At 36.3% G+C, this 18,601-nt stretch overlaps 1 protein-coding gene across 3 annotated transcripts in view; it reads left to right on the top strand.

Moving 5' to 3' along the window:
• The window catches only part of SHPRH (SNF2 histone linker PHD RING helicase), a 47,061-nt gene that overhangs the window by 16,921 nt on the left and 11,539 nt on the right, over positions 1-18,601 (top strand). For all 3 annotated transcript variants that reach the window (XM_048935118.1, XM_048935119.1, XM_048935121.1), the window contains 13 exons: positions 566-729; positions 828-1,084; positions 3,804-3,925; positions 5,988-6,076; positions 7,734-7,823; positions 10,546-10,653; positions 11,430-11,572; positions 13,076-13,249; positions 13,797-13,859; positions 14,950-15,175; positions 16,433-16,576; positions 16,957-17,058; positions 17,856-17,927. In XM_048935118.1, coding sequence (XP_048791075.1) covers positions 566-729; positions 828-1,084; positions 3,804-3,925; positions 5,988-6,076; positions 7,734-7,823; positions 10,546-10,653; positions 11,430-11,572; positions 13,076-13,249; positions 13,797-13,859; positions 14,950-15,175; positions 16,433-16,576; positions 16,957-17,058; positions 17,856-17,927 — 1,754 coding nt within the window. The remainder of the gene's footprint in view (positions 1-565; positions 730-827; positions 1,085-3,803; positions 3,926-5,987; positions 6,077-7,733; positions 7,824-10,545; positions 10,654-11,429; positions 11,573-13,075; positions 13,250-13,796; positions 13,860-14,949; positions 15,176-16,432; positions 16,577-16,956; positions 17,059-17,855; positions 17,928-18,601) is intronic.

Here is an 18,601-nt window from a genome sequence, read left to right on the forward strand (position 1 = left end):
TAGACGGCAGAATTAGCAAGTTCTGTTCTGTCAACGTAAGAAAACAATAGTAATGTATTTTGTTAATTTCTGCTGCTATAGTTGAAGAGTGAACGTCTCCTGAATTACAGCCACTTTAGGAGGGTGAGCAGACAGTTGGCGCACAGCAGGCTGTAAAGTAATAATACTGAGCAATATTGTTTGAGAAAAAGCTGGCAAACTTAACTAACCATATGCAGTCATGTAATTTCTGCCTCTCACCCATACTTTAAGTAGATTTAGATTCATCAGTCTGTTCAGCTGAACTTGAAGTTAGGGAGCTGTCTCACAAACAGCCATATTCCAACACGTTCTGTAAAAATCAACAACTAACCAGAGAAGAGGCTCCTCTTCCACACGTAGTCCTCTACCTCCTCCCGGTAACTATTTTTTTGAGGGAATAACTGGAAAAGGTGATGGCTAAAAAAATATATTTGCTTCAGGTATAGTGAACTTTCTGTGAAAATTGACTTTTTTTTTTTTTTTTTTTTTTTTGGAAGCATATTCTGAAATACTAAAAACATGTAAAACTTCCTTTTCTTGGCAGATCTATATGGATTAGTCCTTTTCCTTGGAATTGATCCTTACTGGGTCAAACATTGGTGGGACCAACTTTTGTATCGACCTTATTGTAGGAAAAATTCCCAGCCTCTCTACAGTCTGATTGCCAAGATAATGTGGAGATCAGCAAAGAAAGATGTGATCGACCAAGTAAGGATGAGATTTTTTTTGTTTGTTTTAAAATTTATGAAGATGACTTACAGCTTTATTTACAAATTTCTTTTTTTTTTTTTTCTTTTTAATTGCAGATTCAAATTCCCCCTCAGACAGAAAATATACACTGGCTTCACTTTTCTCCTGTGGAGAGACACTTCTACCATCGCCAGCATGAGGTGTGCTGCCAGGATGCATTGGCAAAACTCAGGAAGATTTCGGATTGGACTCTTAAGCTTAGTAGCCTAGATAGAAGGACTGTGACATCCATTCTGTACCCTTTGCTGCGGCTGAGGCAGGCCTGCTGTCATCCACAAGCTGTTCGAGGAGAGTTCTTGCCCTTACAGAAGAGGTGAGTTTTTGTCAGTTCCTAAGTGGTTTGCTTTATCTAAAGCAAAACTTCAGTTGTCCCTAACAATGCATTATCTTATACAACTTTTAAACAAGCCTAATAAACTTCTTTAGTTAACTATACAGCTATGTCAGTGTCCAGCTAACTGACATCAGAGGTTGAATTGAAGACAGTAGGGTAGGTAGTGTATTTGTTGTGCTAAAGAACATAAATAGTACTGAGAGACAATTGATTGTGCAGTAACAAGTTAGGCTTATGATGCTATTGCATACTAGGATGTTGCAAGTGACACGATGTGAAACGAAACATTATTTTTCAGTTTTAAACTAGAACACCAGTTTTCTTCTTTCCTACAAAGCTAACTTTCATTGAGAATGAGAACAACCAAGAAAATGAATAAGCAGGATTAGTTCTTTAAATCAATTTTTTTTTTTAATGTGAGGTTGCACAACTAGTAAATGTAGATCAGAATGTGAAAGCTGCTTTTTTTTTTTTATGATCACCCTTTTTATAGGTGCTCTGCAAATAGCATCCAGCTGTGTGTTAGTCTTTATTAGACCTATACTATGTTGCTAGCACTCTCTGAAAAACATGGCTACTTTTTTTTTTTTATGCCTTTGGAGGAGGCTTTTGAGAACAAGGTGTTTCTCTTTTAAAATATTAGAGCACTCCTTACACTGTTTCATTTTTAAGCTACAAGCAAGGAAGAACATGTACTTCATTACTAGCAATATTATTTCTACTGTTTCCTGTGTTTGGTCATCTTTTCAATTTCTTTCCATCCTCTTGTGAAGTGTTGTGTCTGTTCCTTCCTGTTCCTCATACAGGGCACCTTCAGTGTGTCTAAGCAGCTCTAACTGACTTCACAGCTATTTCACCAGGGACCAATAGTAGTCACTGTGCTGTGCCACTTTGTCTCACATTCTACTAATGTGGAAGCAAGAGAAGAGAACAAGAGAAAAATCAATGTCCCTACAACGTAATCTGTATTCAGATGTGCCAGTGGAGTGTAAAAGAAATGTGTAAAACTGCGTGTTGGAAATGGCTTAGGAGCTGCAGTGATTCTAGTGGAAAGCCTCAGGAATGACAGCTGTGTAGTAACTGTGGGTTTAAAAAAAAAAAAAAAAAACTAACAATGAAAATTAAATCTATCTCAGGATGATATATACTATGAAAACTTGTTTCCAAGCACTATTTGTATGTATTGGTGAACCAAACCTATTGCTTTTGTAATTTTTCTTGAAGCCACCGATGGTTTTGAGAACGAAAGGGAGGCAGTAGTGGTAGAAGGATCAGACTACGAGTAGCGGGTGTGTTGTGTCTTTATTAGTACATCTGCAGAATTATGCTAACTGTAAATTATGATTATAGTAATCTAAAGCCTGCTCTGCTATTATACCAGAATAGGAACTCAGGGAACCAATTACGTAAATAGAACGATGTTGCAAGAAAAGTCACTTAAAGGCATGGTCAGGGATACCCTTCCTGCATGCTTGGGCAGAGACTGCACACAAGTGGTATCATCCTTACTCTTCTGTAACAACATACATCAAATAGTAAATATTTCTCCATAAAGTGAATGAAGTGAGAAGCAGATCTCTAGGAGGCTAGAAGGCTATTTTAGCAGTAGTTAGTTGGTCATAGAAGCAACCTCAGGTCAGATGTAGTAGACTGTTGTTTCATTTTACTTTCACATCTCTTTACATAATTCTTCTTCCCACCTGAATTTGTCCCTTGGCCTTGCTTCAAGCTATTCTTTATGCTTCCCTCTCACTTCTTTTCTTACTTGTTCTTCTTATCTCTCCCTTTCCTTCATTTTTCTTTTCAGCTAATTCATTTCTAACTAAATTCCTCTGAAGAAATACAATTACAAACAAATGTAGAAAAGGAAGTCTATAATGGTACTTGCTAATCATTGCTGTTTTCTTTCCACATATACGTTACCTCAATATTTAATGTTTTGTATATTTAATTGCTGATGGAGAGGGAAATATAGTCTCTCATGACTGTTTTCATTTCTCATTTTGTTCTCTCATCTTCTAGCAAAATGAGATCTATTTTTGACTGTTTCCAGTTCTCTACTATAACAGAGCAACATATTTTGCACTCTTAAATTATTTTACCTGGTTCTAATGTTTTTTTTCTTGTCGTACTTCTGCCTATTTTTACTAGATTTCAATCTCTTGACATATTCAGTTTAGGGGAAAATTATATCTGAAAGAACAGCTGATAAAAATTTGTTAATGTTTAGTCTCTAATAAATATTTGCACAGCCATTGTTGTACGTAATGTAGTATCTCATGCTACACAGCATGGCAATTATAATTCTGTATTATTGTGGTGTAGCAGTTGGACAGATCAATATAATGAGAAAGACATAACAACAAAGGTGTGATGATGGAAGAACTAGCACAAAAGAAAGGTGCTATGAAGGAATGGAAGAAGGTTGCTCTCCGATATCAGAAAATTCCAGGTTTACAGGAAAGCTTTCTCCAGAAAGAGATCCTTCCTCAGTGTCTGTCAGCCCTTAAATGAAGCCTAAGAGAGGTGCAGCCAGGCTCCAAGCCTTCTGGTCACACAACTGAATTGCCTTCACCTGTGCTCCCAGGGCTGACCAGGTCCTTTCCCCAGATGCTCAACCAGTGGTTCAGGCTGTGACTCAGCAGTTCCCATACATGTGGCTTAGTTTCAAACTTGAGTCACTTGGTCTCTGTTCCAGCACCATGACCATGGAAGAGTTGCTTACATCTCTGCAGAAGAAATGTAGAACAGAGTGTGAGGAGGCTCACCGACAGCTGGTGTGTGCTCTTAATGGCTTAGCTGGTATCCATATCATTAAAGGTAAGACTGGATATCTGTTCTGTATTTAAGTCTTTTAGTGGCCAATAATGGTTTTGATAGCATTTTTGAAACTGGGGCTTTTTCATGTGTGAAACCCTGGGAAAAGTATGGAGTCTTATTAAAGAGTTTGTAACAAAACCAACATTCCTAGATGACAGAGCAAACTACTTCTGATTTTCCTGTTTATTTCCTCTTTATTTCTATCTTTCTGTCATTTTACGTGTACTTGGAGAATAAAATAAATCAAATGTATAACTCTGCTTAAGTTGCTTATGTTTTATCAGCACCCTTCTTTCTGGGCTTCTTATGTGTCCCTTACCACGTGCAAGTCTTAATAAACTCTGGAGTCTACTTGCTGCATTTCAAAATCTGTGCTTTTGCCTAGCAGTTAAATTTGTGCTGCCTGCTGTTCAGCTCTGTCAATGTGTTTAATGTGAGTTAGGAGGAAAAAAGCTTTGAATGAAAAACGAAAACAATTGTATTATTTTTAAATGTCCTAGAAAACAAAAATAATAATAAATTAGAGTGGCATGGATGTAAAAGAAATGCCTCTCTGCCTAGTACTTACTACTGTAAAATTGAGAAGATGCTTGAATTTTTCCCAGCTCACTTTCTTTGAGGAGCAAATTGATTTAAAAAAAAAAAAAAAAAAAAAAAAAAAGCATTAATAGGAAACAGAAGTCAGACAGCTCTATTCTAGTGTCTTTTTTTTTTTTCCCCAGAATTATTGTTATGCTGTGTCTTCTTGATCAGCAAGGAGGAAGCATACCTTTTTACTTAAGCATTGATTATTAGTGTAACTGTGATCTTATGAATCTAATAATTATTAATTTGAATTGTTAAGGGCAGAAAAAAAAGTAATGTAGTTAAAATTGCTGTAGTCACACTTGGTTCCTGCTGTTCCTCTGTGTTGCAGTGCTGGTGGTGGTTTCATACTGGTGGGAAGAGAGGTGTGAGGCTAGTTGTCAGCATATGAAGTTCTCCATGGAAGGAATGTAGTGTGTTGATTTCTCACTCAAGGATGCAGTTAGGGTCTTCTTTGTCTGCTGTCATGCTTCTGCACTTTTCTTTTTCTTCATTTGCCTGTAGCTTCACATCAGTACCAAATTTATAGTAAATGTTAATGCCTTTTGTTAATGTGATGCACTATTTCTCCTTATCTTTGTTGTCCCTAAAAACAGTTTTGCCCACTGCTAGGTCTGCATTTTTTTGCAACTGCTTGTGAATTTTTTTTCATAGCCGTGGTTTCCTTATTCTCTGCCAAGCCTGTGCATTATGCCATGGCTGTTGTGCTCTTCTGTTCTGCACCCTGTATCTTTACAAAGCCTCTGCTATTGTGCTAGGCCTGCATTTTTCTCTGTATATGATTTCAGTTGTAGAATGAGCTATTTACATATAGACATCAGCAACAAGCCAATATTCTGTATCAGACTATGGCTGTATCGCACTGATTGTCAGTTTCCACTTTCTTTAATGTTTCCAGTTTTATGTACACAGCATTAATTTTGTATTTTTTCTTAAATGAGTTTATCTAATTTGTCTTCTGAGAAGTGATTGTGATGCTGGCTCCATCTGCAGTTACGGTGTAAGCATTTATGTAATTATTTCTGTTTCTGAAGCATGACCATTTTTCTTGTAGTTACTACTCTGAAAGACTAACACGTGTAATGCACATTTATAATTAAATACCTGCAGTGAGTTGTAGATGGTGGATTTTTTTTTTTTTCAGTGTGATGTGTAAGATTTTTTTTTTTGTAGGCAACTGTGGATTAATATTTTAAGATCACGAAGTTTAAAAGCTTGCAGTCACAAATGATACTTAGCTTAGAAACTTCCTTGCTCTGTGTAAGATACAATGCTGTTTGTCTTTTCTAGTTTTGGGGCAAGCAGAATGAGTATGGATAGTTTGACAGCAAGCTGTTTGTTATACAGCCTCTCTGAAAATATCTTAGTTAATTTCGAATGATGGATAGTCAGTCCTGGCAGCCAGGATATTTAAAGATGACACAATGTGTGTATATAGATGTTCTTGTTTTGATTATTATTATTTTTTTTAATCCAGGAGAATACACATTAGCTGCAGAGCTGTACCGAGAAGTGTTACGTTCTTCTGAAGAGCACAAAGAAAAGCTCAAAACAGATTCCTTGCAAGTGAGTGAACATTATGACATAGAAAGACATGGTTAATAATTGGAATACTCTAGATTTAATTTAACAGGTTATGCCTTTCTTTTTCCCAAGCGATGTACTGATTGACTCTTACAGCCAGCTGTCATTATCGTGGTCTTTAGCTAGGAATCTCTCTAGTGACCTTCAGTTGTCTTTTTTTAAAAGCTGTTGTATTTCTAAAAAGCTCTTGCTTCTCAGTCTTAATGATATCCCAAAAGCAGTGTGTGATCTCCACCTGCTGTTCTGTAATAAACTTAACAAGCTGAATTCCTAGACTTGTGTATGTGACCATGACTGCTCCCATTAATGGTATTATTTTACATACTAGTGCAAATATAGGATGCTGGAATGACATTAAGAATGATATTAATGTCCCAAATGGTAGACAATAAAATTATTGCACTGTACAAGATGTTCTCTGAAATTGTACTGAAATATGGAGAAATCAATTTTCAGTTAAAACACAAATATGCTTTGAATACAATATAAAAATATGAATATATGCTAATGATCAATAAACAGTTATGTTACTAATAGCTATGTATTTCAAGAATTATCAGTTCTAAATTGACCAAAATTCTTTTCAGTATGACAAGATTTCAAGTGTGATCAGTAATCTATTTTCTTTACTTTGCTTGCTTCGTTAAGAAACTCACTCAGTCTTTCAGTGACTTTATCTGGTTATATCTGGTTATTTGATGCTTCCATTGTACTTCTTTGATCTCTGTAAAATTGAGGCTTTTTTTTTCTTTTCAGCTAACCATATCAGCATAAATTTGTTAAGTAACGTGTAACAAGGTTGTTAACGAATCTGTTTTACGGGAGTGAATATGAAGTAACTTTATTTTTTTTTTAATGTACATTGCCTAGTATTATTGACTCTTTGTAATAAAATTCTCCTATTGAGTGCTTCCCAGCTTTGACTCTTTAGGAAAATAGCAAGCCACTGCTGTGCTGGCTGGTGTTCTCCAATGGCTTAATGCAGTGATAGGGCAAAAATGAAGTGAATCCAGGGGGTGAGAAGGGAACAAGAATATGGTGGTGGAGGTTATTAGAGGAAGTTTATAGAATATACAGGCAGCATAACATTAGGAGTCTGATTTGGGACAGATAGGATGAATCTGGGATAAGAGGGAAGAGAGTGGTCTTGGAATAATGTAGGTTTTGGGGGTTTTTTTCCTCCTTCCTTGAAAAGTAAGCAAAAAGATTTGTTTTATGCAGTCACCTTTTATTTACAAAAAATGGTTAAAATTTTCTGGAGCTTTTTTTCCCTTACATTTTGTTTGCTTTAGTAGATCATGTGACATCTACATATAAACTTTTGAATTGTTTGCCAAGAATGTGCTGTAAGATAAATAAACAACTTGTTTTCCTTAATAGTCAAAGGCAGTTTTAATTCAGAGGATGAGTACAAGACACAGCCTGAAGACTTGCCTATTGATTTGCTACTTTCATTCCATCTTTAGTAAATTGAGAAAAACAATGTTTATTATAATACACTTTCATGAGGGGGGGGAGAGAAATCATTTAAATGAATACTGATTTCTTGCTGTTACATTTAATTACTGATTAAGCTTCTCCTGTCATTGTTATTGTAACGTATCTTTCCATTATTACTGTGACTTTTTTGTTTGTTTAGAGACTTCATTCCACACACAACTTGATGGAGTTGTTGGCAAAGCACACAGGAATTCCTCCAACTTTGCGTGACAGTCAGCTTTCAGCAGAGGTAAATCTAATTTGTTTTTATATAAATACATTTTGAAGGGCACCCTTCTATTTTTTTTTATCCTTAAATATTTTCTCTAACCAAAATTTTCAAATTAACTGCATGCATTCCTTTTCAGGTTGGTAAAATCAAATGATATTTGATGTGTGAGATATGAACAGAAATGACCAGCAAAATGACACTATTCTTAATGGTTCATTACTTATTATGTTGTGAGTGTGTTTTATAGAAGTTCTGAGTCTTCTGAATTACGATTTTCCCCCACCCCTACAATATTCACATGTAAATAACTTGCACAGATGTTACTGATGAAGAGTGCCTCCTGATTTTTTTCCTTACACTTAATTTTTATAATTTTAAATGCAGGTAGTCAGTCTTTTCTATATAGATGAAGTTTATTTTTCCTGTACAGGTTCCCTCAATTTCAAAAAAAGCTTCCCTGTCTTATAGTAAATAAAATCTACTGCTTTCTAACTCATGTTTTTAGTCATGCTTTGAAGCTGTTTTTCTATTTTTTTTTTTTTTTTTTTTTGGCACTGTGTGAATAATTTGAAATGTCCTTGAGAAGGTTCTGCTTTTTTACTTTCTTCACAGACTGAATTTTTCCAGTGGTGTTTGACCAAACTTGCCCTGTGTTATTTACATTGTACTTACACATCCTATAGTAGCAAGTTCTTCCCTGTCTAGAAGAATTGACCATCTTTGGCCAGACAAGCAAGTCACTGCGTGACAGTCACATGACAATCACCCTATATAAGCTTTTTTAAACTGTATCCTTATCAGGGAAATCTCTGGTGAAATAGCTGGTATTGTGTGCTGGTGTGGGGTCCTCCCATATCAACTTATGGCTGTTTTCTTGCCCTGTATGACTCACAAATAATAACGAGATGCTCAGGGTTTCTTTTGGTTCTGGGTCTAATCATGCCCCATCAATGTAGGCCAAGTAAAAACAAAGGAAACAAGGAGAGGTGGTGGGAAAAAGAAAGGAGTTTAGTTCTTCTTTGATGTAGCTGGATGGGTATTTACAATTAATTCTTCAAGGCCTTTCTCCAAATTACACAGATGCAAAAATTATTGCTCTTACCCATGTCCTGTAAGCCATCCTGCTGGTGTTGGTTTGCCTCTGGGAAAACAGCCCTGCTGTGTTCAGCCATTTATCCCCTGGCATTTGGCAGAAGGGTCCTCCCTACTGATGGTGGGTGGGCTATTGATCTGGAGGGCAACTGAGTGCGAGTCTGAATCCACACTGAGAGTATGTGGCTCCTTCTTATTATGCCTTTTCTTATGCTATGTACTCAGTCCTTTCAAACTAACTAAATCTGGTGCTTGTGATGAGCTCACAGTCAGCTTATGTTCCAGTTAGTTTCTAGCATATGTCATCATCCTTGAATTCATGCAGCACTTGCACTCCTTTGCTTCCCTTGTGTTTGTCTGTGAGAGTTTGTGGTGCCAGTGTAAGTTCCATAAAGTTCATGGAGCAGGGAGACCACCAGGCTGCAGCCTGGTCAACCTACATGGTGCAGTAATTCAACTGTGATGTGCCCAAGGATGCTTTGAGGGCACCTCAGAGGTAGATTCTTCCTGGTGGGCTGTATGGGAATTGCTGAATCACAGCCTGAACCTCTGATTGATCACCTGAGGCGAGCAATGAGTCAGCCATGGGAGCACAGGTGAAGGCAATTCACCTGTACTGCTGGAAGGGGTGGAGCCTGGCTCCATCTCTCCTAGACCCATTTAAGAGCTGGCTACCAGTGGGGAAGGATCTCTTCTGGAGATCCCTCCTTTTGGAGTTATACAGTGAGCCCAGGACAAGGGTAAGCGCTGTATTTATTCTCTTGGTATAATAACCTGCTTAGCCAAACTCTCTTGTTTATTTCATAATTATAACATCTGTACGTTCATTGATTATACACAGCCTATGCTATCCTGAATCCTCACTTTCCCTGTGACACTTCAGCGTACTTCATTAATGTGACAGGCCCCCTGTTGTTGGTGAGGCCCATTTTGCTTTTTGAAATCTGCTATTTTGTACCCTCTAAGTCCTCCTGCTCTAGATCACACAAGTCCAGTTCTTTCAGCATCTCCATTTATGTCATGGTGATCAGTTTTCTGTATTTGGATATCTTCTGATTTTTTTTTTTTTTTTTTTTTTCTTTTCAATGCAGAGTTTTCTGTTCATCAGGTTTTAAGTAAGATACTAAGTAAGCTGGTACTGAAAATATCACAGAGATGATAGCATGCAGAGTATCATGCATATCGCAACAGGTTTTCACTGTCAAAAGTAACTTATTTACAAAAAAAAAATCAAATGCACCTAAAAATAATAAAATTTAAACTGTTAATTTAAACCTATATGTAAGTTCTGTATGTCAGTGAAGTTAAATTGTGTGGTTCTCATTATTCTAGGATCTCTTTATTGTTTGGCTTCAACGTAATGTATTTTAATATATAGAGAAGTAAGAATTATGAGTTAAATTCCCATTCCTTTTATAATTCACTGTATTCTTAGTGTATTATTAGGGCTAGTCCAAAAGCAAAATGGCATAATATATTTGCAATAATTTTACTTCTCAAGTGTTTTCTTTGGACTTACTAGTAAATGCATGATTCTAGAGGGGGGAGAAAAAACCTAAATATTGCTGGAGAAAGAAACATGGGAGTTTGTGTTTTTCTACTACATAAATATGAGTTGTGGATAAGTTAAACTCTCATTTCCATACAGGCAGAACAACTTCGACAGCATTATATGAGTAAATCCAATGCAGAAGTTGCAGAAGCCCATCAGGCTTTACAGCCAGTTCTACAGACCATTCGGGAGCTCCAGAGAAAGGCAGGTACCTTGTACATATTTAGTCACTGGATATTCTTATAACTATTTAAATTAGTTTATCCAGAATTCCAGTCTCTTATTGTCCATAACAGTTCTCTGAAGCTGTGTTTGTAGTGAGACTTAGGCAGTATGTGCATATACACAGAGCCTCAAAATATTCTGTTGACTGCACAAAGAGGTTCACAATGCTTGATGAAAAGATGGCTTTGGAAAGAAACACGGGGTAGTGGTGAGATGATTCTAGTAAAGTTTAATACCATGCTGTTTTGTTTTTTTTTTTTAACTTTGTGTTTCACATACAGTTTTAGTCAGTATGTTGCAGGTTTTGCCCTTGAAACATTTCTGTGACATGTCAGATGGTATTTCAGTTATTTCTAAAGGAACTCTCCTTTCTGATGTGCATTTAGTTGTTATCCTGAAGGCTTGATTACTTTTAGTTAAGGTGACTGAGTGGTGACCCTACTATCACCCCTTCTCCCTTCAAACCTAGTTTAAAGCCCTGTCAGTGAGCCCAGACGTTTCCTGGGCCTAAATTCTTTCCCCCTATGACCTAGGTGGGCCCCATCAGCAGCCTTCAGGACAGGCACTGAGCAAATCACCCCAGGGTCAAATAAGCCAAATTTCCTGCCATGGCGCTAGCCTCTCTGCCACGTATATATCAGAATGGGAATATACGATTCTGTGTTGAAGCGTAGCTTAAAGAGCAGTATAAGCCTCTGCCACAAGGTGTAAATTGATTGTTGAATGGTCACAGATAAATGTTTGTTTGTGGACAGATACATTCTAGTTCTCCTTGGTGGTTGGATGTCATCCAGACAGCAATACAGTACGCCATTGATGAAGAGCTTGTTCAGCGTGTGCAAAATGAAATAACCTGCAACTACAAACAACAGACAAATAAACTCTCCATGGCAGATAAGTAAGATAATAGCTGAATTAGGCTAATGAATACAGTGATGTCTGCTCAAGTCTTCTAATCAGTTTTTGCTAACAGTTGCAGTTAAATGGCAGGCACTTAGGCTTCAGAGCATCTAGGCTGTAATTAAGTTTCAATTACTGTCCAAAAAATCATAACTACCTAGGCTTGGAAAGAAAAACAGGAGAATTACACTTTTTTCCTAGATAAGCATTCTTTAAAGTGTTCCTCTGTATTATCATACTGTGGTTTTATAGTTTTTATAGCAACTGCTGGATGAGAGATTGAATGTTCATTACATTAAAGTTGGATGATGTCTAGAAGAATCTGACTCACAGAAATGGGAAGTGAACAGACTGTATCAGAAAGTCTTTAACAACATAAAATAGCATCACTATGTTAGAAAGAATCTGAACTTGGGAAGCAGTGCTTTACTAGCTCATGTTATGTAAGCAAATTATTTTTACCGGGTGCTCTTTATTGTACTTGTACAGAATGGAATTTCTGATATGGAAAATCAGGTCAAGCAGTTAGTAGTATTTGTGTGATATTCTGAAGCAAGTCCAGTTTTTGTGAAATTATGTAATAATGGATTAGAATGACATCTGGAGGTCACCTAGCAGAACTCCTTGCTTATGGATTCCAACTCTTGCTCAGAGACTTATGTTCATCAACTTGTATGGAGATTTGTCCCATGTGGTAAATCTGGAATATTAAGTAGCCGATTTTTTTAACAGTAGACCTGTGATTCCACTGTATGTATAATTTTAGGCTACTTGGTTAAGCAAACTAATATTTGCATAACTAGGTTGTTTTGAAATCCAAACTCCAGTAGTGCTGGCAAACCTTTTGCTTTTCTCTGCTCGCTTTACAAAAAGGATGTTTTTGATCAAACTTCCCTTGAGGCACAGAAGCACGGTCTTGCAAAACTGTCTTGCGTATGAGTGTCAGACATTGTGAACCCTCAGTAAAGGAGCCCACAGGAAAAACGCAGTATAGGAAGTGCTTTACTGGTGTTCATGTTCCATGGAAAATGGAATGTTTCCAGGAAAATGTTTCACTTCAACGTCCATTTTTAATGATTTTCTTTGTAAGTCAACTACTTAATGAGCAGTGTACTTCTTGCAATGAACGCATGTGTTCGCTGTGAACTACACAGCTTATTGAAAATAAGTTTGGCCAACAGATGCAAACGAGACATATGAGAATGCATAGTTGCTCGCATTCAGTAGATTTGTAGTGTGGTTCAGAATGTTGCTGATTAGTGTTGGCTACTAACATTTGGTCTCACTTGAGCCTTGGGAAGAGTCTTTCTATTCAGCAAACACCAGGCATCATCTCAAGGGATGCAACAGAATGATTCCTAACAGCTAGCATCACATTAGCAGTAAGCATTTGTTTGAACTTGATATGTTGTCAAACATTATTACTTACCTTCTTCAAAATACTGAAATAAAATTGGATTAGGTGACTGCGTGCTATTAGTTCCCTTTTTCTTTATATCAGATTCAGAGACTGTAGAGGCCTTCAATACCTGCTCACAACCCAGATGGATGAAGTGAAGAAGTTCCAGAAGATTGTAAGAGAAGCAGTGAAAAATTTAGAAGGCCCTCCCTCAAAGGAGGTTATTGAGGCTGCCACTATTTGCCACTTGCGACCTGTTAGACTTCCACTTAACAAGTATGTCTAGGAAATGTAAAATACATTTTAGAGATGTTTTAATGATTTTTTTCCTTTATTTGAAATGAGAAAAAAGATTCAAATTTTCATTTTGTATTCAGGATTTTTATGTACATAGACATCACAGGTCCAACTGTTAGAATCATGTTGTCTTTATAGAGTCATAGAATATCTGAAGCTGGAAGAAACCCATGATGGTCATCAAATCTAGCTTCAGTCTTCACACAGGGCAGCCTAAGAGTTAAATCATATATTCAAGAGCATTGTCAAAATGCTTCTGGAACACACAAAAGCTTGGGGCCATGACCACTTCCCTGGGTAGCTTGTTCCTATGCTTGGCCACCCTATCAGTTGAGAACTTTATAGAATGATAGAATAATGCTATGCCTATGAAATGCTTTCTCATCAGGTGCTATACTGTGTAAATATAAGACTTAATTTGCTTTTTTTTTTTTTTGAAGGCCCTCTGTGGGTTTTTTATTTTGGAATAAGAAATTGCAGAATTGATCAAATTGAGTGGGTTTTTTTCCAATCTTCTATATTGCAGCTGTGTCTTTTGTAAGGCTGATGAGTTGTTCACAGAATATGAGTCAAAGCTCTTTTCTCATACGTAAGTACATAACTATAAATTTCTCATTACAAACAGAAGTGAACTGGATTGTCTTATTTTCTGCTTTACATCTTGTGGGATACTTTTATGAACAGGTTATGGCAACTCCTTGCCTTTTGTCTCAATAGCAATTTCTTTTTATTCAGATTTATTTTTTTTGTGTAAAAAAATTGATTAGAAAAAGTTATGTAGATAGAGCAAATACATGCCACTTCTTCTTAGACTGCTATAATTTGGCAGTGTGTTTGAAACACAGTGTTGAAGTATTCAGAAAGTGGATGTTGTAACTGCAGGTATACTAAATTAAGGTTTTCCTGTTTGTGCAAGTATTTGTCTGCAGTTTGGTTATAAATGATGTAATACCATATCCTTTCTGATTTTTATTTTTTTTTATTACTCTGTACAAACTCAACACGATTTTACTAAAACCTCAAAGGTCTGAATGCAGCTGTGACCTGAAGGAAAGGTTACACCAGTCTGTGGTCTGAAAGAAATTGGCATAGTCAGCAGTGCAGAGATGTGGATTACAGCCCTCTGAGTCCTTTCTAACTTTTCTCTCTTATATCCTTCGCAATGACAAAGCCGAAGTCAAATATCTTGAGATTGCTGCGCTAGTGGGAGTTCTGTTATGATCAGTGGGATCATTAAGAAACATTGGGGTGTTTTCTGAATAGGCCTTGCTTGTTAAGGAGGGAACAGAGAAGCTATGCTGTTCTTGTGCAGTGCGCAGCATTTTATTTTGCTTCAGAATTTGCTTCTGCTGCTGATTAAAGAAGTCAGTTGGTTTTCTTTTAATGTGGTATTCTAGAATCATTCTTAACTAATGAAGGTAATTAAGATGTCTAAGCATTTACAAAAAGCTATTAATGAACCTGAGTTGAGAAATAGCACATACAGTGATTTAATTGCTGGTGCTGGATTTGCTGTGTTGGAAGTAAGTTTTTTGAGATATCAAATAGTGAAATAGATGTCTATACTTGTTTGGTTTGCTTTTTCAAATCAAATATTAGAAGGTTGAAATATATGATGAATAGTTAGAAACTGATGTGGAGTTCTGTAGCAGTGCTAACTTGCTGGTTTTATTTTTAAGTGTTAAAGGCCAAATGGCTATATTTGAAGAGATGATAGAAGATGAAGAAGGGCTTGTTGATGATCGTTTGCCCACCACAAGTAGAGGACTGTGGGCAGCTAGTGAAACTGAGCGTGCCTTGAAAGCTATTCTCTCCTTTGCCAAAGCACACCGGCTGGATGTTAAGCTAACTGAAGAAGGTAGCATATTTCTGGAACTCTTTGAAGCATGGAAAAAGGAATATAAGGTATAGTAAATGAGATAGCAAAGAAACAGTTATATAGTCCATTTTATATAATATAAACAAATTTAAGCTGTGGATGAACAATTATCTAAGTTGTACTCCTGAAAGTCTTTCTTCACAAAGCATTTTCATGGTGCTTATTACACAGTTTGAATTGATGATTTAGATCTGATTTAAGGATTTTTAAAAGAGCCATACTGGTAGCTAAGCAATTTAGTAAGTGCTTTTGTTGTTGCTCCTAGGACAGTGTACACAGATAATATAAAAATGCATTTAATTATTAGTTAAATCAGACTGTAGTGAGGCTCACAAATCAAATGTTGGTCAGTTCTTTAATTCAACTTCAGTTGTCTTCTGCTTACAGATGTCCCGTCACTACTGCTTTTTTTCCTAGATGTTGTTTGCCAAACAGTATAACCTAAAGCCTTTGGTCTCATGTTCCCTCTTCTAGAGGGAACTACTGGAGGATTCTATGGCTCTATTCACGCTTGCTTGCATGACTGGGTTTCCTTGCAGTAAATAAGTGATAGAGTAAGGGGATGAGCTTTTGTTCACAGAGGTGTCATTAACTAGATGCAATGAAAAGTGTTTCTTTTGAATGTTTCCTCTTCTCATTTTTGATAAATAAAAAGTAATTTTTGGCATTTGCAAAAAATCTTGTAATTTCAGTGAGGTCAATAAGAACTACTTGATATAGTACATAAATTATGAAAAGCTTGGGAAGTAGTTTTACAGTATTACCAGTAATTTGTAAACTGGTAGATTTTCCGATTTTCCTAGTAATTCTTTTATAGGAAGCCAGCACTTCCTTTTGCTTGAGAGGTCTGAGTCTGATTTAATCTTCACCTTTTGCTTGTCTGTTCTTTTATCGAGACCACTGTTAACGTACTTCTCCGCTTTGCCTTTGATCTTTGTACTGTAATAGCTAACTTCAAAAATTTCCCCTTATTCAGTATTTGCTTGGTCTTGCAATGCTTTTTGTTTGCTTTCTTGTTTCTGCATTTTTCATTGTATTACCTATTGTAGTAGTAGTCGTAGAAGAAATAAGAGATACTTGTTTTATAAGTAAACTGGAGAAGCAAGCAAAAGGTATAGGGATAATCTTGTCTTCCTTCATATTTTGTTGTGGTCTCTGAATTCCTGTAAAGAAATATCATCTCTTACTCCAAAAATATTTTCATAATATGTATTGTATGGTGGACTCATATAAAGGGATCTCAACTCAGTTCTGCTGCTAATTTGTTTAGGCTTTTCTTATAGTTACTTCATGAATATTGGATGGTACTAAGGGATCACGTGTCTGCTATTGATGAACTAGCAATGGCTACAGAACGGCTGAGGGTGCGTCATCCTGATGAGCCAAAACCAAATCCACCAGTTCTCCACATCATAGAGCCGCATGAGGTAAACACATTGACAGGAAAAAAAAATATATTTTTTTTTCCTGAAAGAATAAATGAAGACTTTCTCAAAACAGCAGCAAAATTTATCAAGATCGGTATGTAAGGCCTATAGCATGTCTCTGTTTTGATTTTGGGATGTTTGAGAGGAGCAAAGAAAAATACTGTTTTACATGAAATGTACAGGCAGTTTTCCATTCATGAACATAAAGAAAATGATGGGTTAATTCAACTTCCTATTTTTTTATTATTTTGCAAAAATAGAAATTTTCCTTTTTTCTTTCTTAGTGTTAGATAAAAAAGCTTCTTTTCTCTGCTGGAAATTAGACATTCCATCTGTGTGTTCTTTCCAATTTTTATACGTGTTTAAAACTGTTTCTGTAGGTGGAGCAAAACCGTGTGAAACTTCTAAACGATAAGGCAGTTGCTAAATCACAGCTTCAAAAGAAACTGGGACAACTTCTATATCTCACTAATCTGGAGAAAGTAAGGTTTATGGCTCTTGCTCTTTACCAAACTAAACCGATGCATTGTATTTTCCTAGCTGAAGAAACTTTTCATTTAAAATTTTCATTTAAAACTTTCTTTACAGAAAACTTTTTTTTTTTTTGAAAGTATGTGTCAAAAAGGTGCTATTCTCCACGTTACTGTATTGTCGTAGTTATGACATTATATGTTTTGACCATTCGCTTAATTACACAAATGTAAAACTATGAAATATTTACAGTTAAATTACTCTCTAAATTAACTGGACTATGTTCGGTAGAAGCCTTGTAAAATTACATACCTCTTCAAGTACTCTTGCTATTTTACCAAGAGCTTATCTCCTTAAACAGGAAAAGCAGCTTCATATATCAAATGAATATAAACAAGACAAATCAAACTCCATGTGTGTTGCAGTGTTAATCTTACTGTTCAAGTATGTACAATTTTTGCTTAAGGAAGCATGATTAAGTATGTTTGTTTTCTCACAATATCAAACTGATGCAAAGTATGAGGAGCATCTCATTTAAAGCTTCCATTGTGCTCAGATTTTTTTAAAGCTGCAGTAGAGATGCAGATGCCATCTGCAAGACTGCTGCATGAGCAGCACTTCATTTATTTACTGTGAACTGTGTTGTTTTTGTTTTTTTTTTAATTCAAAATAGTTAGTTCTTCATGAGTGAAATTTTTGAATGTATGTATGCACTTTAAGGATTTCAGCATTCATTTTTTCTAGAAACTTGTAAGTATAGACTAACTTTTTGTGTTTCAATTCATAAAGTCTATTTTTTGTTCTCTAGTCTCAACATAAAACTACTGGGGGAGTTAATCCAGAACCATGTCCTATCTGTGCACGTCAACTGGGAAAACAGGTAAGGTGCTTCAGACAGCAGTTTTTGCTTTTATAAAGACTACCTGGAGCTGAGTCAGTTATATGTCAATTTTTCAACATATAGTTTTAACTGAATGTGATGTTGGAATGGGAATTAAACCCTTCTTCTAACGTGCCATCCTTTCCCCTGAAATAACATCTTTCTCATTTGTGAGCAGTCCTAATTCCATTCACTTAATTGGAAAAACCTCGCAAAGCCTCAAATGTAACTTTCTTGCTTGTAAGTCATTCTGTTAGTTCCCTCTGCTTCCTGGACTCACAAAAATTGTTCAGACTCTAATTCGTGGCACAAAAAGGTTGTTTTACAAATTACTTCTCTGATAAAGAAGGTCAGAGATGAGATGTAGATCTAATCCCTCAAATGAAAAACAGTTTCTGCATTAGAAATAAAAGGTTTTCAATAAAAGGTTTTTATTCTCTGTTCAAAATCTTAAAATCCAAAGATGTTCTAATTTCTTTTGTATCTTTATTATTTAAAAAAAAAAAAGTATAGTTGAAGACATTGGAATAAGTTACCCAAGGAAGTCATGGTTGCCCCATTTCTGAAAGTGCTCAAAGTCAAGCTGAGTGAGTCTTTGGACAGCCTGATCTGGTGAAAGATGTCCTGCCTGTGGCAGGAAGGCTGGACCAGATGATCTTGAAAGGTTCCAACCC

This window comes from Lagopus muta, chromosome 2 (genome assembly GCF_023343835.1).
Source record: "Lagopus muta isolate bLagMut1 chromosome 2, bLagMut1 primary, whole genome shotgun sequence".
Lineage (NCBI taxonomy): Eukaryota > Metazoa > Chordata > Aves > Galliformes > Phasianidae > Lagopus > Lagopus muta.